At 33.0% G+C, this 22,771-nt stretch overlaps 1 protein-coding gene across 5 annotated transcripts in view; it reads right to left on the minus strand.

Moving 5' to 3' along the window:
* The window catches only part of ARAP2 (ArfGAP with RhoGAP domain, ankyrin repeat and PH domain 2), a 190,402-nt gene that overhangs the window by 51,564 nt on the left and 116,067 nt on the right, over positions 1–22,771 (minus strand). For 3 of the 5 annotated variants that reach the window (XM_055385842.2, XM_019025871.3, XM_055385840.2), the window contains exons 22-27: positions 19,162–19,267; positions 15,469–15,616; positions 13,940–14,008; positions 11,345–11,419; positions 8,454–8,571; positions 1,834–1,962 (exon numbers count right to left, since the gene is read on the minus strand). In XM_055385842.2, coding sequence (XP_055241817.2) covers positions 1,834–1,962; positions 8,454–8,571; positions 11,345–11,419; positions 13,940–14,008; positions 15,469–15,616; positions 19,162–19,267 — 645 coding nt within the window. The remainder of the gene's footprint in view (positions 1–1,833; positions 1,963–8,453; positions 8,572–11,344; positions 11,420–13,939; positions 14,009–15,468; positions 15,617–19,161; positions 19,268–22,771) is intronic. The other 2 variants (XM_055385843.2, XM_055385841.2) reach the window with 1 other exon arrangement.

The raw sequence follows: 22,771 nt of genomic DNA on the forward strand, positions 1-22,771 counted from the left end.
GAAGATTAATAGCATTTAATGGTGAACTTGTTTTGGGTTACCTGCACCCTCAGACATACAGAACCTTCACTTATAACATAGCCTTTTAGGATCTAATTCTTATCTATTTTTATTCATATAGCCAACCTACTAGCATTCACACAACAGCAAAGGTATTATGTCTAGGTGTAGGTTTTAAACATGTTGCAACATGGAGAATTAGAGATATTGCAGAGGAATATGAGAAGAAAAGAAACAAAAATTTCAACAGAAAGATAAAGAATTAGAACAGATATCACAGATTATCTAAATTAGGGTTTCTCAACATCAGCATTGACCCCTTGGTCTGTACCCACTAAATACCAGAAGCCCTGCCTCCCTAACCAATCTCCAAGTTGTGACAGTCAGAAATGTCTTAAGACATTGTATGTTCCATGTCTTGTGGTCGCGGAGGGGAGGGAGGGGAAATCATTCCTAGCTGAAAGCCGCTACTTTATGGCATGTGCATTCATACATGTGCATTCACATGAGTACAGAGAAATCCTATTGCAAACATTAAGAAGGCACAGGCAGTATATGGTCAGAATCATATGTAAGAGCATGAAAAAATTTCAAACAGGATAAAGGTCTCTGAAAGGCTACAACAGTATAAAGAGTTAGTATCTGTTTTGGCTTTTTAGATGCTTATAAGAACACAATGACATAAAAGTTGTTATACTACTTGCATTTTGTAAAAGTACTTTCATGTAAGTAAAAGTATATAAGATATAAAAGACAGTGTATTAAATCAGAAGTTTATATGATAAGCTTTGGTACAATTAAGAGCTCTGAATTATGACTATTAACTAGAGAATCTGCAATGATACTGAGTGGTTTACAGCACTGAAGAGCTGTACCATCCTCCCCACCTTTTTTCACATGATTAAAATTAGGAGGAACACCAATCAGTTCTTCAATTCAATACTTACTAACTAATAATATAAGGCAAATTGCTTAAGTTCTTTGAGTTTCTCTTCCCTTCATTTGTAAAATTCAAAAGGTAATATAACTTACAAGGAAGTTAAAAAAAACTTTAAATGAGCTTTGGTGTGTGTTGAGCTCTGCTGATATACAATTAAGAAATAATAATGGTTATTATTTATATTAATCATAAAAGTAATCATAAATTTCAATCCTTAGCTTTCTGAGTTGGATTGTATATAATCCTGGCTTTTTTTTAATCTTTCAGTTGACAACAACACAACAGAAGAATAATTAAGTTTCAAAATAAAAATTTTCTGAGATCTCATAGAGGTTCAGAAATGGTCTTATATAGTTCACTGTGCTAGCTAACTTACTTAATTAACCTTACATGAGCACTATCTCCTTCCAGTTTGATGGGAAGCATTCTTACTGGAAGTATTTTATTTTGTAAGTATTTATTTTCCAACTTCATCACAAAAATGTGAGATACATAGCAAGCACTGTATCTCAGAGCCTATATAATTAGCATTCTTTTAATGCTCAGAAAGCCTTCCAATGTAAATGTAATTCACAGAGATGACTTGCCCTCAGTTTAAAAATTGAGGAAAATACATAAGCATAAGCATGGTAAACAACCTTTAAAAACAAACTATTATTTCCAAAAACCTGAACTTGGTACAATCAAATTAGCCAACTATTAGCACAGAGCAACACATTGGGAAAATATCTTCCTGTCCATATATTCTTCTTTCTTATGTATGTACTATCTCAATTCATTCTGTATCTAGCTACTCGTTTTTCACATTTTCAAATATTACTTGTGCCATATTAATTACCTTTTAACCACCTGAATTTTCAATCATAGCTGCAATGTGAAGTAATGACACCTACCACTGCAGTGTTTAATTGTGTCAGCGGTTAAGAATCTCTTCACCACCAGGTAAGCAGAGCCAGGTTCAGCTAATGAACTCCACCGAAGCACCTGCTCCAGTACATTTTCCTTGTAGTGAAGAGGACGCTCTGTAAAAAATAAATTCCAAATCAAATGGAAAATATATGAGGATAACAATTTTTTATTTTATAATCATAAATTTTAAAAAATCCATTTGAAAAGATCTGTAGGCAACATTATACACAATCATATCTTATGTTATATTATACAGTAATAGCACTATGACTATGTAAAAGATATCCTAAGACCTAGAAAATTATTAAGCACAGAATAACATTTACTATATAAATTAATCATGCAGGAATACCTGTTACTTAACTATTTTTAGAAATCAGAAGTACTTTTGATAAAAATCTCAGAATTCTACCTTTTGTAACATAAATTCTACCCCTTGTATAATACTTTATTATTATTATTGTTATTATTATTATTATTATTATTTTGAGACAGGGTTTCACCCTGTCACCTAGGCTGGAGTGCAGTGGTGCAATCATAGCTCACTGTAGCCTCAAACTTCTGAGCTCAGGCTACCCTCCCACCACTGCCTCCCAAAGTGGTGGGATGAACAGGCATGAACACCATCCCCATCCTCTATCCTCTTTTTTAGATAACATACTGGTTTGTTTAGGGAAACCTTCTTATTTTTATATGCAATTAAATGGTTTTAAAAGGACTAACAAACTTAATATTGTCCGTTACTAAATAATAATCATAAATTAATCATAATCCTTTGTTTATCCCAACAAGATCAAACTCATAATTTTGGATCAATACTAGTAAATACCTCATAGCTAATATTTTCATAATATAAAATTATAAAATGTAACTTCTATAGAAAACACTAAAATCATTTACAAAATAGTACTGAAGAGTCTATATTTAACTACTAGTGGAAATATAAAAAACATAATGTGTCAATATTATAGACTAACTATTGACATAATAAGCCAACTAGCAAGAAATTACATGACATCTTCAATATATCTCTCTGAAGAATATTCATCCATACACATTTTGATTTAGGCAATCATAATTTTAAATGCAGCATATATTCTTAGCATAGAGTTAAAAAGAACAAGTTTTAGAATTACAATCAAAGTCTCACAGAAAAGTTTTTGATGATCAAAATATGTCAATCAGTTAATAAAATGTAGCAACAGAAACATATGCTGGAATAAAGGAAATTCACACTTTTTCTCAGTGCACTGAAAATAGCATAATTGAAATAATAAGAAAAGAAGCTGTGACATGAAGATGTCAATGCTGCTTTCCTAGTGTTGTGGCCATGTAAAAGTCAATTCAACTCTTTCATACCATCCAAAACATAAAGCACATACCACCTGAGCTTTCTGTTTTTGGTTAAAGTAATGAGGCTAAAGACAAACAGGAAAGAGCATATCAAAAGCATCATACTTGTATGATCCATCATAATGTAACTGATAATAAAATCACAAGTTTAAATAAATATATCACATCCTCCCTAATACTGGTTTCCCCTGCTATGAACATATCATATCAGAAGTCATCAACAATTCCTAGTTTCAGATAAGAAAATAAATTGTCTGTTTCCAATGTAAATTACCAGATGTTTGCTTCCTATCCAGTAAAGAGAAATCCAGTTCTGCATTCTGTGCTTATTGGAGCAAGCTAACTCATTATAATAATGGCAAGAATAAAGAAGGAAAGAAAAAATCCACTAGGCCACACATCCTGAAGACAAATATACATCTTGTTTACTATTATATATCCCCTATTCACAGCATAGTATTGAGTATATAATAAATGCTCAATAAATATTTGACAAATTATTGCATTATTTTCTTTGATGGCCCATAAGTCATAAAAACATATCAACAGAAAGACTCACAGACAAAATGAGTCATCATAAAGCCAGATAAAATCTTTTGTGCTATGTCAATATTACTTTTCTTCAAATAATTTTCTAAAAGATTGGGCAAAGATCATAACTGCCCACAATTTGCCAATGTTATAATTCAATTGTTAACTAACTCATAAGTTTGTTGCCTTCTAATTGAAGTTAGATGTATTTGAAGGTAAGACTAATTACAAAATAAGCACTCCCTTTATGTATGGCTTTAAATACATTTTTAAATTATTCTTTAAGTTCTAGGGTACATGTGCACAAAGTACAGGTTTGTTACATATGTATACATGTGCCATGTTGGTGTGCTGTACCCATTAACTCATCATTTACATTAGGTATATCACCTAATGCTATCCCTTCCCCCTCCCCCTTTTAAGCCTACTACTTGCAAGCTTTGAAATACTATTGATCCCAATAACGGTTGCCATTTATGGAATAACAATTATGTATCAGGCATTATATATACTGGATGCTTTAAATCAGTTATCACTTTCAAACTTCACAATAACATGCTTCACTAGATATTATTATTCATATTTCACATGTAAGGAAACCTAAGGATCACAAAGGTTTTGCCCCTTGCCTTGCATCACATGGCTGGTTAAGGTGAGGAACAGAGATGTGCATCCCAAACCTATCTGACTTTAAAGCCCCAAATCTTAACTATCATAGTTAATTTTATTCTGGACATATACATAAGCCTTTCCATGATGGTTTTCTCCCGTGCAATTTGTTTTCTTAGGTAACTTATGCAAAGTGAAAAACAATGTCTGCCCTGTCCACCTAATCAGAAGATAACAGCAGTTTATGTGTCAGTCAGAAGAGCTAGAAAGAATCCTAATAAAATAAACAGATCTTCCACATCATAGTAGGTATGAGGAAGAAACAAGACCATCTTTTTCTGATAGTACTGCATAAAAAGTAACTGATTCTCAAACTTGGATCTCTCAGTGAAGCCTATTTAAATGAGGCCCTTCAGCAATTAAATTTCTTTCAAGATGTGAAAAACCTAGAGGGTAAAGGGGTCTACATTGGCAGAGGATGGGTTCGGATTTAAGGTAAAGCATTAAAATAATAGCATATTTTGGATGACTGGCTCTTATGGAAGAGAATCTAACTCAGCTTAATGTATATTTCATACCAATGTAATATAAAATGAAAACGTCAAAAATATTAAAATGTTTTAAGTGGTTATATTTTCCCACGAATCTGACTACCATATAAAGAAAAAAAGATGACTGCTGTTTTAGTCAGAACTTCCTGAAAAGTTGTGCACCATCTCACCAACGACAGTAATGGTGAAATATCATTTAAGTGAAAAAAAAATGTACATGATTATAGCAATCTGAATTAGTAGCTGCCACATCCATGGTGATTCCATTTACAGGTTTAAGAATCTATTTTCATCATCTTCAGGCATATAGGAGTTTCCTAGCATTTACATGCTAATAATGCATATGTTCCCTTTATTTTTATATTTTAATTAGGGTATTAATTTTTAATGAGTACAATAGGTTATCTCAGGACAGTAAAGGGAAGATTACCAAACATTTATTATACAAAGGAAATACTGGATATAGAGAACTCCTGGTTTAAAATATACAGATACTTAAAACCTAGCACTCTGGCTTACATATTTATAAATTTATATATTCATTCATTCATTTTTTTACTGCATTACTTGGAGGATTTATGTTTACATTAGAAAACACACCAACTGCCTGGCTGACATTCTTCTCAACTACAACCTTCTTACTACCTATGCCTTTACTTTTATCTCCTCATATTTCACTTTATCTTCTCTGCATGTTACTAGATATAAAGCCTTCAACATGTGGTACACACATGTTCCACTGGCTTCAGTAAACCAACATAACCACAGGCCCTTCTGTTGCTCTCCTACCATTATTCCTCTGGGAGGTTTTCCCTTACTGCAATTTCTACTTGTACAGTTGACAAAACATTAAGACCATGCCAAATTTGAATTCTTAACTCTAAGTGTATTCTTTCTAGGTGTACATGACACATTTTTTTGTTTATACATTGACACATTCACAAATCAAAACTTGATGACTCCTATTTTTTTAGATATCTTGGCATAAAGACAACTTTATTTTAATTAGAAGTAAAAATAAGAAAAATCCAATTCAATCTTAGCATTTTATATACTAATTATCACATTCAAGTTTATAATTAGTCATTCTAAGGGTAAACATCCCTTGATTGCTCAAGATAAAATTTCAAAACAATGTTTCTTGGTATAATGCAACCCCTCTTCTAGCTATATATAATTCCTTTCTATTCTCATCCACCTGCTTGCTCCTCTTAGGATGGCCACTAGCCAGAGATACAGAGCTCCAGTGGCACACAGATATGCTTTAGTGTACTCAAACTTTGAGAGGGCAACGGAGGTAGGGAGGGGATGCCTACCCCTAAACCCACAATTCAGTATTCTGCTATCAAACTTTTAAAAAGCAACAGATATAGAAGCGTGTAGGAGACAATCATCTGTCCAAGCACTAAACAGGGCCCTGAGATCTCTTCATGGTTCCTAATCTACAGGCAGAGATCTCTGTCTACATGCCTCCCACATATGGATGCATCTATACCAGGAACCACAATCCATATCACTCAGGTCCAGAATGCATCTACTTTTTTGCCCCACTTCAGTTGAAAAGGCTTTTGTGGAGTTTGATCCACATCAACTGCACTATGAGAAGCAGTCAAAAATATAAAGCCTGAAATACATGGTAAATGCCCTAAAAAAAGTATAGTCTAGGGCAGAACCAGGTATATACACATTGCTATTCTATAAGTCATATAGTATACAGTATTATAGATTTTTAAACAAATGATAAGACATCAGTGTGAACATCATGAAGGAAGAGACATTTCACTTAGACTGTGAAGGATAAATATGCAATGAGGAAATAAAGGGTTTTATGTGGTGGAACAATGTAAACCAATTTGTAATGTGGAAAGATATTTCTGGCAATAATGCTGACAGTTAACCTTTACGCACAAATATAACAAAGCTGGTAACCAAGTGACCCATTCCTTAAAATTAAACAAAGACAAAAAATAAAAACTTTGTCACCCTTGTACCACAGAGTCATACAAAATCATGCCTCACTTATTCAATAGATTTTATGGCTCCTATATACTAGGCACTATGCTAGACATTAGAGATTAAAAAAAAAAACAAAACAGAATTTCTCCTACTTTCCAAGGAACTCCCATCAAAAGAGACAAGTACAAATCAAGGTAATAAGTACTATAAAGATAAATGAGACAAAGTACAATGAAAATTTTAGTCTAGGTTTTAAAAGAGGTAACAGTGTGAGCCAGATGGAGGAAGAACAAAGGTATATTTGGGAAACACCAGTTAATACATGTTAGCCAAGCACAAAAAATAGAAGAGATTATCTAATAATAATAATAAATAAAACAGGTAACATGAGAAAAGATGGCAAAGGATGTTGCAGCAAGGAAAACCCAATGTTTAGAAAACAGAATAAGGAGAATCTACAAAAGAGGTAAAATGATCAGAAAATCATAAAGAGAATCCAGGCAGTATGGAAAACAGAGTGAAGATCATCAAATAAAAAGGGAATAGTCATTAACAATAAATGCCATAGAAGGTTAGGTAAAGTGAACCCAGATGTGAATCTGGGAACTTGACAGTTGGGAGGTCATAGGAGTCATTTGCCAGAGTATTTCTGTGCACGAGGAGGATTGAGACCGATTGAGGGAGACACTGTGAACTGACATCAAAGTACCATAGTCATTAGATCTTGGCAATGTACATTTAAAAATAACATTGAAACATTTTAAATTTTAAAGAACTGTGCACAATCATAATACAGGAATAAAAACATAAAGACAAAGTACTGACAATCCCGTTTCATTTTATCACTTATTGCAACACTCCTAATAACACACTATGGGGTATTTTAAACATTGAATTTTAATTTTTATCCTAAGCTTGCGGGTGGCAAGATTTTCCTTTTGGCAGTTTGGCAGCTATACTCCAAAGTGTCCCAAGACCTTAGTAGGTAGCAGCTAGACAGACGGTGAAGGTACAAAGACATTCTGTGTATTATTTTTTTTTTCTGGAGGTCTTTGAAACCACATGGTGTTATTAAAATGTTAAGCTCATTCAGCACCTGACTGTTGGGGTAGTCAAGGTGCTTTAAATGCTCCCTTTATCCCTAGGCATCTTGGAGATGAAAGACAACAAAATATGTGATTCATTAAAGATAGAAAAAAGAAAAAGACAAAAATGAAGCTTCTGCTGCTCTTAAAATTATTTTATAGAATAAACAATATTTTAAATCAACATTCCTTGTTCTTGTTAAATAATAGTAATTCATACCACTCAGAATATTGTGCCAAATCAAATCGCTTGTCCTTATAAACAAAGGTCTTTTCTGAGGCAGCAAAAGAGGTACCTAAAGTCTTGCACTGTATTTTTATAGTCAATAAGGTAATATAATTATTTTGATGAGTAAAATCATAAAAAGGCAACCTCAAACATATATTAACACATGCACTAAGGTAAAAAAAAAATCATAACAAGATGTTAAGACATAAAATGTTTATAAAGTCTTGTCTTAAAGAGTACTTTTTTACAGTATAAGTAATTTAAGAATCCCTAGCATAAAAATCACTTACCTAGCTCTTCATTTTCAATGACTTCAAATGTGGCCCAAATATCACCTTTTGTAGGAATAATATTTTTTATTGCTAATATATCATTAGTTAATTCTTCTGCTTCCATCACAGGAGATATCTGTAAGAGAAGTAATATTTTTTCAAAAAACGTGTTAGACACAGAAGTAGCCTTATGCTAGGTCAATAATATTCCCCATCCACCATTTAATGATATCCTGAATTTATTTTGAGCATGGTTAAAACCAGCTTCCCTAATCCCATACAGAAAACAGCATGTTCAGATCTTTTCCATAAAATGTACATAAGTACAAAAAGAGATTACAATATAGACATAAGAGAATTTTTTAATCTCTTACTGAGCAATTAGACCACTCAGAAGGAAAGAATGTACCTAATTACATTCGGAATGACCTTCGCCAGACAATGAATCCAACAGTCGTCTACATGTAAAATTTTTACTCATCAGTTCTACAATTAAGAGTGTAGAGTGACTTGGTTTATTAAGCCTAGATTCTAAATTATACACAGTCAATGGCTATCGGTCATGCCAAAAAGCTCCAGGGTCTTGTGAGTCTGTGGTGTGCCCTGCCATGCCAAGTGACAGATGGTGGGATACCAAAGTATGCTGGAACCAGGATTCCAGGGCAGATGTCAGAGTCTGCAATGCCAACCTGGGGGTCGGTTCTATGAAAGTCCCAAAGCCTGAGGCCACTGTATAAGCACATCACCTCTTCAGGGACTTTTGGAATTTTTTATTTGTTTCTTTTTGTTTTTGCTTATGCCAATCTTAAGTGCATGCTGGCAAAAAGCAAAATGGCTTTCTTCAATTAGAATTTAGTCATAATGATGTTTTAAACATTATAATACTGCAGTTGCAACTTGGTTTGCACATTTTCAGTAAAAGGATGTCTCTACTAAAAGTTCTTTAGAAATGTATTTGTTTCCATTTCTCTTGCCCATAATTACCCATAAGCATACTGCACATACATAAATAACAAAAAACCTATTTCAATGCAGGTAACTCGCAAAGTCTACCTTTTGTATTTTATGAAATTTAGTGCTTTTTTGGAATATAATTATACAATGAAGTACACTATTTTCTATTTAGAAAAGCCCAAAGAAATATAAACTTAAAAGAAAAAAAACTTGTTATAGCATCTAGGAATAACAGAGAACACCAAGCAGAATGGAGTAGTTGAATCATTTCAGTGATGCTGTTGATATGCATGAACAAACAATATTTTTAAGGCTAGCACTTTCTTAAAAAATAATAAATTATTGAGAAACCCACTTGTGAAACAGGCAGCAGGAAGCACCTTGGTCTGAAACAGGAAGACCAGAACTCTATTCCTTGCATCAAGAGAGACCAAAAGCTCCTCTTTAGTAACACCTAACACTCCACACTTGGGAAATTATTACTCTACAGAATATACAGATCAGTATACTGAACGTCCAGTCGAGATTATCATGACCCAGGTTTGTATTTCTGGCCTTAGTATTCTTACTTCCCAGTTTCCATTCTTATAAACTCGGAACATCACCTGCTTCACCTACCTCCATGGGTTGAGGTAATAATTAGCAGAGATAAATGTAACTAAAGGGTTTTGCAGAATCATAAGCATTAAAACCTAAGTAATTGGTTTTAAATAGTTTTTGTTATTTTCTAAAGAGCATTTGGAGTTACTATAGGTGAAACTGGAAAGTCCTTTATCTAAACACACTGGATAACATAAGAACTTGGCTCAATTATAACTTCTGTTGTGACTTTAGAAGATAAAATTAAAATGTGCTATTAAAGAGCCTGTGTATAGATTTAAGTCACGAGCTTTGAATACCTTCTCCAGCATTAGTGATGAACTTGTGCTAATTGGTCTTTACTAGTTCCTCGCATCTCTTATGATCAGCATTATGCATTCAGTATAAGAAATATGACATGGCCAAGGAGTGGCAAGGCAAATACCTCATAGAGACAAAACCTATAATTATAGTATTAATATTTCAGCTTCATGTACTAAGTAATGTACTTAATGGTACATAGTTACTATTCATAATCATTAGAAACACAAAACTTAAAATCAAAATATATTTAACTTAAGTCCAAATATATCTAATGTTGTGACTGTTTAATCCTGGACTTTAAAAAAGATAAGTAGCTAAAGCCAAATTTCTGTTGCATGGCAGAATGTCTACTGTTCATACAAATAAAGCAGTCTTACCAAATAGCGACCTGAAATATCAGTTACTATCTGTAAGGCAGACAAATTACTAAATATAGTAGCATGACAAACATCTATTTTTAATTCAACACAAATGATCAGTACTCTCAAGGGAGAAAAGAGTTATCCAAATAAATATCCCAGACTTATATTCAAATAAATTGGAAGACTGGATGCTGAAGTATAGAAAACAAGGGTGAGAGATTATTATTAATTGTAACAGCACTAGTAGTAATAGTTATTTATTAAACACTTACATGCTGAGCAATGTGCTAAGGGTTTTACATGCATTATCTTATTGAATCCTCACATCAATGCTATGATGTAATACTGTGATTTTTCCTCATTTTACAGGTGAGAAGACTGAGGCTCAGAGCAAATAACTTGTCTAACGTTAGGAAGCTAGGAAGGGGAGGAACAAGTATTTAAGCTCGGGGTATTTTCCAGAACTTGAAGAAAATCTTAACACGTAATCCAAAGCACATAAGATGTTCTCTTTCCAAACGATCAAAATACAGAATTCCTGGGGGATATCAGTATAAAAAGTCTATGTTGTCAGTCGTTTGAACTGGAGAGGTAATATAAAATATAATAATGGAAAATTCAAAATATATAAAATAATGCTAACATTTGTGACTTCCAACAGTCCTCTTTACATTCACCTTTAGAACTTACCCGAATTATAATACTACAGTCAGGTTCCTTCCTTTCTACATATACTTCAATTAACAAATCTCCAGCCTGGGAAACCTAGAAAAGGGCAGAGGTAGAAACAACACAGATAAACATATTGTAAAAACACACATTTGAAACTGAAGACAGTTATAAAGCCCCAGTCATATTTCTGAATATTTTATAACAATGAAACAAGCTCAATTCCCCTGCTCACAAGCATGATGTGCCCATTTCCACATATGGTTAAGGACAAGGCATTTACACAAATGTTATAATCAGCAACAACAACCACAATGATTTTCTTTTTTATCTCTTACTCAGGAGCTTAGTACTCTCAAATACCCTTACATTTTTCCTAAAATAATGAATCTAGCTACAATGGATATATGCTGGCTGTGACAACAGAAGCTGTAGGAGCCATCAGCATGTACGTTAACAGGATAAACAAAATGAGGGGTGAAAACAAAACACATGAAGTTTTGCTTCAAGCTATAAAGTGTGCATGATACCAATATTTAAAAGGCAAAATATGGCTTGCTACGTTTTTAAAGAGAAGATATGCCTGAAAATTGAACTTTGAGGATAAACTAGGTCAGAGCTATATTAAAACTACAAATAACATAAATTTAGAAAGAAAAATAAAAGTGAGGTCATTCATGGAATATGGCAGACAATAAAAAGAAGTTTTTAATTATCTTTGGCCAAGAATTAAGTACTAATTCAGGTCATTATTATATCCCAAAAGACAGACAAAGTGAAGAAGATGCAAGCCTGAAAATAAAAGGCCTTACGATGTCATATCACTATACAGATTAACAGTATAGAAGTTTAACAAAGAACCAAATGAATCTATGAAAAATATTTTGAGTAATTTTTTTCAGAAGTTCCCCATAAGTTATGTAACCAATTAGAAACAGTATCACCTGATTTAAATAAAAAAGATCACAACCAAGTAATCATTCTCAAATTAAATTCACCTCAGCATAAAATCTAATGAGTAAACTTGTGGGGAAAAAGTTTCGTGGGGAAAACATTAAAGATGAACTTTGAAAAAGTTCCTTAATTTTTCTGGCATTACAGGCTTAGAAAAGCTTATTTCCAGTTTTTCCTCCTGACTTTCAATGCTACAGATACATTTCAGTAAGGAAAAGATACAGTTGACACTTTTGCTTTTCACTATGTTTGCATAAACAGCTCTCCAGGAAGGACACATTTTAAAACTTAAAAAGTTAAAAAAAAAAAACTTAAAAAGTAAATACAAAGACAGAACTCATAGAGTGAAATAAAAAAGAAGAATAGGTAAGAAATTCAAACAGGGGTAAGACAAAGAGACTGAATGTCAGAAAAAAATACTCCAGAAGACAATTTTAAATGGATTAGAGGAAAAATTTAAAAAACAGATTTTCCCAGACTCTTTTACTTATCTTTTCCAAATACTGTTATTTTTACTTACATATACAGACTAAACTGAAAGCATTCAAAACTTATTTCTTTACTGTAATATGAATATAAAAGATACAAAATGCAAAAGGATACTCAAACTTTTTTAACAACAATGTAGATAGTGTGGTTAAAGTTTACCTCTCAGCCTCACACAATCCTTTATTTCATGACTAAAGACTTCCTCCCCGCTCCCAAAAAAAAGTGAGAATTTAAGATAATTGATAATGACCTAGATTTTTTAAGGTTAAAGCTAACTCCTTTGGAAGCTGCATAATTACTCTGGGTCAAAATGGAGAAAATAATTCATTAATATCGTAGTATTAGTACTGATCTAGGCCTTCCTCTATTTTCTTTATATGGAATGACAGTTTCAATGACTCCTCTAGTTAGTTGTGGATATTTCAGGACTGAGGAGAATTTAGCGTCTGACTAACAAAAAAGCATTTGCCTCATTATGTATCTGTAAACAGAGCACATCTGATCCATTTCTATCATTTATATTGGTACCCTGAATCCACTCTTAACTCCTAGTTACTAGAAGATGACTAATCATCAACCTTAAGAAATTCCAGTGAATATTCACCAAACAAGCATAGTGCAACCAGAACACAAAAATCCAGTATAATGTGACTGAGGAAAACAGGACAGGATATAGAAAAGTCAACTTAGGACAAAAATTAGAATGTGTTACAAAGATCAAATTAGATGCATTCCATTAATACAATCATATGAAAGCATGCAAAGCAAAAGCATATAAGAAATAATTTATAGTTTCAAAATAACAATAGAAAGAATCACTAGGCTGTCTGAATTTTCAACTTACTCTAAGTATTTCTTTGGTTTTAAATGCTTCCTTTGAAATCCATTAGCATTTTCAGTCATGGTTTTATACACAAAAGTTGATTTTATAAAGAAAACCTTGAAAGGTAAATTAAAACTGATTTTCTATTTTTAAAAATTTACATTAACATATTTTGCATATATGTATCAGGTTGCTGAATTACACAACCAATTTACTTAGTTTTTTTTTTCACTCATTACTTTTACTTTGCTTAAAATAGGAACTTGAAAATACACACAGCAAATGTCTTTACTTACAATGGAAGTTTTTGTTTTGTTTAATTCTTTAGAGATCTAACTATTACTACTCACTTGGGTGTCTTTCCACTTGGTAATAAAGCTATTTTCTATGTCCATTTGTTTGACTTGATCTTCTTTAACCTGTTTAAAATATAATTCGGGACATTCTAATAATGTAGAATACGAAGAGTGATGACACTCATCCTCATGTAATCTTCAGGAATTTAAATACTAACAACTTAAAAATAAATGAGAATGGCCATCGGAATCAATATGAGCCCACACAGCTAGGTTGGAAATAAAGCCAACAAGATAGAGTATCCTAAAGTTCAAAATATTTTATGATGATACTACTTCAGGCTGCAATTGCATTGATGGAAGTCCTATTTCTTAGGAAACTTAAGCAAAGGATCTGACGACTGGTTTAAGTTTACGTAGGTTGAGAAACAAAGCTCATGTATCAAACTGAAATGTTCATTAGGTGCTTATTAAATTTCCATCATTTAGGTAAAGTTTAACATAACTATGAAGATAACCATTTTATTAATGGAAAACTACAAATACAGAAAATAGAGACAGCATGTAAAGCCACACATCATATTTTTCTAAATCTTTATTTTCTCAGCATCAGATTATTGCAAAGAAGTTGCTATTGATCAAAAACAGTGGACACATATAGAAAGAAGTTAAGAGGAGATCAAAGAGCAAAGAAAATCCCACAATCTGGTGTCTATTCCTATGTGAATTAAGATACAGACTGTGATATTTTGTTTTATTAAAATAGCTCCTTTTTCTTGTCTTATGATAAGTGATTATAATAAGAATGTAAGAACTCCACAGTCGTAACCAATTACACTAACTGTCTTGACTTCATGTGGTATAGCCATACTTCCGGAAAACAACTGGACTTATAAACACCATTTAAGGGAATGTTCAAAAGGTTAAATGACAAAATTGAGGTGCTAGAACTAGTTATATAATAGAACTGGACCTTTTGCCCAAATCCACCAATTTGAATCCTGGGCTTATTTCCTCTATTTTTACTTCTTTGAACCAAGAAATCATCCCTATTCCAACAGTTTTCTGATGAAACATGAAAATATTAACTTTATAAAATGGAAAATTTAAAAAGTCAATTAAAACAGATGACTTAGTAAAACACCATAGAATAATAATATTTTAGAATGTTATTTGTTTCCAACTGGGGACACAACTAAGAAAAAACCAAAGGGCTTTCAACTGCAGAATTTAAGAGTCTGGTATTTATTAATGAATTGTTCATTTTATAACTTCACACTTCTAAGTAGATATAATTCATACACATGAAGAAAAAGAAAACACATGCAAAAATCCTATAAATAGAAATATTCTGTCAAACAGATATCAGATGGTAAAAAGTTTTAAATGCAACCAAATTTAAATAATGACTATAGCTTAAAAGCTACTTATATCTATAATTTTAAAAAATATGACTATTCCTTATTTTATGTATTTCTAAATATGAATAAAGATCTGCATAATAACACCCTAAAACATATATATTTGTCGGCAAACAGTGACATTATAACCATTTTAACAAGGGCAGGATACAAAATAATTACCTCAAATATTTCTACATAATTATTAATTAGGTCCTCAATTACATTCACTTCTTCACTAGTTTGTCCCTTCGTTTGAAACAAACAGGATGAAAAGACCAACGCCAAATTATGGGCATTCATGTGATTGATTTCTGAGCATTTCTGAACCCTGTCAGAGAAAAGCATAGTTTATTATGATACACTTTTATTTGGAAATTTCATAGAACAGAAAGCCAGTTTATCAATTTTTAAACACACCAATATTGGAATTCTCTGACATAAAAGATACAGTGGTGACTTAAAAACACATGGTTCTTTCTTCTAAGTAGCTTATAATCTAGTTAAGAACATGAGAAAAAGTACTGTTAAATAGAGTAGTGAAAGTTACAAAGTCATACTTAATTGTTGATTTAGAGAAAGGGCTGACCATATTCAAACAACCGCAAACTATAAAACAACCTGTGGCCAAAGCATAGAAGTATGGTTGCAGAATGGTGTAAAATGACTTGTGGGGCTGCAGCATAGGAGGAGGAAATGGGGCAGGAGGTATGTAGAAAACAGGCAAAAAAGGTAGGTCATTAGACATATAATTGATAGTTCCAAATTCCAGGTGCCAAGCTGGGCTAAATTTTCCAGAAAGTGCAAATCAAATGAGAAAGAATATCTGGGCCCATGTGTCCGTACAGTTATTCCAAATAAAATATTATCACAAGGTAGACTACTTTAAAATGCAATTACATTTTTCTTGGATATAACTAAGAATGGCTTTTTATAATGAACAGAAATGAACAAAGGAGTCAACTCTTTCAATCAGTAGGCTATAACACTGGGGTCTTAAAAGAGTTGTTAAACTGTTTACGAATAAGTATAAAGTAATTAAAAAAAATTAAACCCACAATGAGATATCATCTCACACTCACAATAGTCAGAATGGCTATTACTGAAAAGTCAAAAAAATAACAGATGCTAGAGGGGTTATGGGAAAAAAATGAATGCTTTTACACTGTTACTGGGAGTGTAAATTAGTTCAACCACTGTAGAAGACAGTGTGGCGATTTCTCAAAGACCTAAAGACAGAAATATCATTCAACCCAGCAATCCTATTACTAGGTATATACCCAAAGGAATATAAATCATTATATTATAAAGACACAGACACACATATATTCACTGCAGCACTGTTCACAAAAGCAAAGACATTAAATCAAACCTAAATGCCCATCAATGACAGAGTAAGGAAAATGTGGTACATAAACACCATGGAATACTATGCAGCCATAACAAAGAATGAGATCACGTCCTTTGCAGCAACATGGATGGAGCTGGAGGCCAATATCCTTAGCAAACTAACACAGGAACAGAAAACCAAATACTGCATATTCTCACTTATAAGTGGGAGCTAAATGATGGGAATACATAGCAAACAACATACACTGGGGCCTAATGGAGGGTGAAGAGTGGGAAGAGGGAGAGGATCAGGAGAAATAACTAATGGGTATTAGGCTTAATACCCGGATGAGGAAATAATCTGTACAACAAACCCCTGTGACACAAGTTTACCTGTGTAACAAACCTACACACTGTACCCCTGAACTTAAAAGTTTACAAAAAAAACAAAACAACTCCCTGAAGCATCATCCCTAAGAAAGGGAAAGTTACATTGCTAAAAATGTAACAGACGAGAACTGTAAGTGGCACACTTGATCAAATGAATATAGTAACTCCATCAAATGAATGTAGTAAGACTAAGCTAGACATTCCCATCTATGAAGAACACAGATTCAGGTAGCTACAAGAAAAGGTGAATAAACATGATAGCAATATATATGTTAATGTAGGGAATTCATAATAAAATACCAAATTGCATAGCAGAGATGGTGCAAGTGCAATCATCACACGTGATTTACAAGATGCAAAAGGAACTGGAATTTAATAGAAGAGGATGCGATAATTGTGAACACCCCTCTCAAAACAATGTCTATGCTTTTACAGTACACTTAACTGTAAATATCTGGAACATTTATCTGCATGTCTGTCTCTGTTACTAGAATCTATGTATCTCACAGTCAGAAACTCTTTAATTACATTGTGGTGCATGATAAACACCTGGCGAATGGAATTAAGAGGATATTACTGATGGAGGAAATGCTCTTTTAGCTAGGGTAGGGATTGAATTAAAGGCTAAATCAACTTGTCCTCATCCAATTTACTTCTCAATCTTTCAAGGACATTATCTTTAAGGACATTCCTGCATTTCTTGAGACTTCCTTCTGCAGTATCATTCCCTTTGGTACTTTTCACCTCTCTTGTCTTTAATTTAAGTGGCTGCCTTAGTTTCTGGGACAAAATAGGTATAATATAGTGTTTCCTTTTCTTCCTTTACTTCTCTGCTCCGAGGTGTTAACATTTCCAAGTGTTCCATATTCAGCTTGCCCAGTCCCTTCTCCCCGAGGTCTTCTCACTAGAAACTCAACAAAACTGTTTCCTAGTTAGTTTATCTGTCTCTATGCTACATTTTCCCTAACAATACCATCATAGCGATTATTATCCTAACACATTTGATCTGTTACTTCTTATCACTAAAAGGATAAAATCCAAATGTTTTTGCATGACCTACAAAGCCTTCCACAACTTCCTGCCAGCCAACTATAACTCTGTCATCTTCTAGTACTCCTATGTCCCAGACATTATCCTTCACTCATTTCTCCTACTCTTCTTTCACGCCCAGTTCATATGTCCCTTTAAATCTGAAGCATAGAAGCATCCCCTGGACCAAAACACACAATGAATCGTTCAATTTATCCTCTATAATTCCATGCTGCACGCTAAAATTCTCTATATTAAAGTTTGTCTCAACATCTCACAGGCATAGAGATAGGACTATATAATGTGGACTATATTTGTATGATGCAATAAGAAAATCAGTTTTACAATAATGGAGCTGACATAAATGAGAAGTAGTGGTTGGGAAAGAAAAGAACAAGAGGAAAGAACACAAATTGTGAAACATTTCTAAATTGAGACTGCAAATAAGGTACTTTTAGTAAAATTCAGCTTTACAGAAATTTATTCAAGAGAGATTTCATCCATTCAGGGAGCTACAATATATTCCTTAATCAAAATTTATATTTATTTAACTTTTTGTAATAATTCCTGCTAAGATTTAAAAAAAAAACTAGTTTTAACTTGAAAGGTTATTTTCAAATGTCCTCATCCTTCAGACGTCACTGGTAAAGTCACCATTACATTCCTTATATCTTCCCAAATGCAAGGAGACCTTCATGCCTTGACATACAAAATTGTTTTTGATTTTTAAAATTTCCTCACTGGATCAATAGCCTGATACCAAAATATAAATGTCAGGTAAGATATAAACTGATAATAAAGAAATGTCCACCATGAGAAAATACTGTCATCACAGACAGATTCTTGTTACAGAATTCTGGTCCCTGCACATCCTTTATTCTCCAGCTTCCAAACCAAGTGAGTTTTTAAATTCTTGCTTATGCATCAGATGCATTTGAGGACACTGTATACAATCATTTCTGATTAAGAAATTCCCAGTGCTATTTATCTGTAAATGTGACTTAATTACAGAAAGAGAGACTAAGGTGAGTTCTTATGATATGTAGAAAGATTCACAATCACATAAGAAATAATGACTTATTGAGTGCTGTGTTTGAAATGTCGAGAAAAGTTCATTCATCTACCCACCTATACAGGTGTTCAATGATAGCTGCTAGTGTTGCTCGGTTGACCCCTGGAAGAGAACGTATAAATGCTCCATATTTTTTAATTCTTTCCTTGTCATCTTGCGTATCTGAAGGGAAAAAAAAAACAATCTTGAGACCTAAACTAATTATCTATGTTACGGATTTGTCTATCAGCAGTACTGTAAAATAGTCACAAACAAATGCATTTTAATAAGTGATACAATCAGGTTGTAGACAATTGTTCAAAGTTCTAAAGTAATTGCCTATTAATCTGGAAAAGCATTTATTTACATAACATTCCAGTATTATGTGCTCTAGTTCTTATAATTTGTAATTTAAAATAAAGAATTTTTAAAATAGAAGGTTAGGTGGGATTATATTTTTTTATCTTCTACTTTATGGAATACTGAACTTTAACTTAACAGGAATACATTTAATTAATTACTCAAACTGGAGTACAAACTGAAGAGTTAAGCCAAAAGTATTTTAACTCTGGCTATGGAAATGTTTTATCATTTGTATTTGAAAATGACATTTCTGATTTTTATTTCTCATGAAATTATAAAAATCTTTCCAAAGCTATGAACCATCCTGGAACTATGAACTGTACAGTACCCCTTCGATCCAGGTAAAGGGTACTTTCAAATCTTTTGAAAAGGTGAGAGTGCAATGGAAGAAGTCAAGCCCAGGCCTTAATAACTACAATCTGGATTTAGAGGATGATAGACCTCCTGCTTTTGTCATGAACAGAAATTTGTTGGTTTATGGAGAGGAGGATGAGAAGGACTTACCCTCCATTCACCTGACTCCAAGAAGGCAAATATCTGGAGAAACTAGAGACAGAAACCCCCAAAGATCTAAACTCTCTGGAGAGGGCATGCAGTGACAGTTTAGCCTATACTACCTGAAGTGGAAATAGATCATTCTTTAAATAAATCACTTGTGCTGACTTGGTAACTCAAGGAGACCGCACTTATTATTTCCTCTCAATTCGCAACTATCTTTGGAAACAATACTATTTTATTTCTTGCTTAGCCTTACCTCTTCTATTCACAGAAAATCAGCAGCACGCTAATGATGTCTTAGAAGTACAAAGTCACTTGTAAAGGACATTAGGATCCCTGGCTAGGTAAGAAACTCTGTATGACACAGTTTTCAAGTGCACTCCTATTCAAAATTTCAAGTGATATCTCTTTTGTACTGATTTAGCCTGTACATGAAATCAATAGCCATACACATGAGTATACTGAATTAAGTGCACTAGTAGATGACTCTCTATAAGAAAGAGGGGGAAACACCCAAATTACATTCAAAGACATTACTGGAAATTAATTATGTATAATTCCCAGTATAATCCAAACATTTATCCTCGCGTTATCCAGTTTCTAACTGTAGGAGAAATTGCATTTATTCCTTAAAATTTAACACTACTACGCTTAAAACAAAAAGTCATGCTAGTATGCATATTTTCACAAATCTTATAAAATAGATGATATTTTCAAAATAAAGCTAAATAAATTGAAAGTAAAACTCAGGAATGATTTCAGGCCATATAGAAAATACAATGAGCAATTCAACGAAACATATAAGTTAACAATCCTAGAAGAACAGATCATATGTCATATAAATATAGGTGGTACACGGCTATAAGGCATTCTCTACCTCAGGTATACAGTACATCAAAAGAGTTTTATGAATTCACTCAGACAGTACTGGTTTATTCTTTTCAGGCCCAACATGGCCACTTTTGAAGGGTCCAGCTAAACTACACTGTTGGCAAAAGCAAAGGAGTTAAAGGTTACTTGACCCAGTATTCAAAGCCTTCTCCAAATAAATTCTCCAAGAACTCACATGCAAGTGAAAGGTGAACACTCCTACCCCTGCTGACTACCTTGTTCTGGTAGACTGACAACAGTGAAGACTTGTTTGTCACTCAATTTGACAACTTTAGCAAATATATATTTGTCACTGTTGTTGTTGTTGTTTAAGACGCAGGGTCTCAGCCCTGTCACCCAGGCTGGAGTACAGTGGCACCATCACAACTCACTGAAGCTTGGAATTCCTGGGCTCATGTGATCCTCCCACCTCAGTCTTCAGAATAGCTGAGACTGCAGGAGCACATCATGCCTGAGCTAGCACTTCTATTTTTTGTGGAGACAAGGTCTCACTATGTTGCCCAGGCTGGTCTCAAACTCCCGGCCTCAAGCTATCCTCCTGCCTTGGCCTCCCAAAATGCTGGGAGTATAGGCGTGAGCCACTGTGCCCAGTCTTGCCATGTACTACTGATAACCAATTTTATAATAAAGACAAATTATAAGTCTATAAAGTAGAGATACTCTAAACAGCTTCATACATTTCAATACAATTTCTTAAAACAAAAATGAGGGGTGCAAGGTAACTGAGCTTAAAGCAGTGTATTTAGCTCTGTGTTTTATATCTTAGAAAATTATACACTTAATTCTTCTTGTGATTACAGTGAACCCTACTGATTTGAGAAACATTAGAAGGCAAATGAAAGACTTCTGAAAGGTAGTTATATCGTGAGAAGCTTTATTTTCATTATAATGCTACTTTTGCTGACACTAACTAGGGTCATTCTTGGGATAATTTTCAAACTCTGCATGTTTTGTGACATCATTTGAAAATTAATCTCTTTAAATATATCACTTGTTTTAGATTAAACAAATACTTTCAATGAGGAAAATTACTTCTCAATAGAGGAATGCCATGTGACCAGATTCAAAAGCCATTTTCCAAATCTTGAAAGAGATTAAATATATAAGAGACAAACACATTATAATTATGGAATAATTCAAAAGTAAGTTTTAAAACCTAGAACAAAAGAGAAATAAAAATTATCATTTGGAAAATATTATAGATATATGAGAAATGCTTATGGTTTATTAATAAAAATAAAAATGTCATATACATAAATTATAAAAGTGGAGAAAAGGACTATAATATGGAAAAATAAAAGTAGCTTCAGTAAAAAGGTGGAATTAAAGGCAATGCTTATATTTAAGTCTCTGTTATTGTAATGTTTCAATAAAAGGACTTGTTTTAAATCATCGGAGGTTAAAAACAGGTTTTAATAAAATTAATTTGACCCATGAGGGATTTAATAAACTCCTTTTCTAGGGTCATCTCTTAATTAGCTTTTCTTACAGTGTATAACAAAACTCTATTTCATTAGATGGAATCTAGAATAAACGAAGCAAAAGTTAAAAAAATTGTTATATACACTAAAGATGTAGAACACATAATAGAAGAAACACAAAAGAGTCATAGGTGAAAATCTTGCAAAATGTATCCTGTAGTAAATGCTTCATTTTATTTTTAATGAGAAATTAGTAGCACACATGGACTTGGCTGTAACATTCCAAAGTTGAAGCAAAGTATGCACTAAGAAATCCATTGAAAACTAAGTATATACCAAACGATTTAGTGAATATTTTGAATTTCTCTTGAGGTAGAGAGAAACAGCTATTGATATTTATATAATTTCTGTTCTCAGCCATTATGTACATTGTTTCTTTCAATTAAAATTTCAGCTTATCAAAGATGTTTAAAGTCTAAGTATTAAAAGGCAAGCATGTATTATGGTCTATATT

This window comes from Gorilla gorilla, chromosome 3 (genome assembly GCF_029281585.2).
Source record: "Gorilla gorilla gorilla isolate KB3781 chromosome 3, NHGRI_mGorGor1-v2.1_pri, whole genome shotgun sequence".
NCBI lineage: Eukaryota > Metazoa > Chordata > Mammalia > Primates > Hominidae > Gorilla > Gorilla gorilla.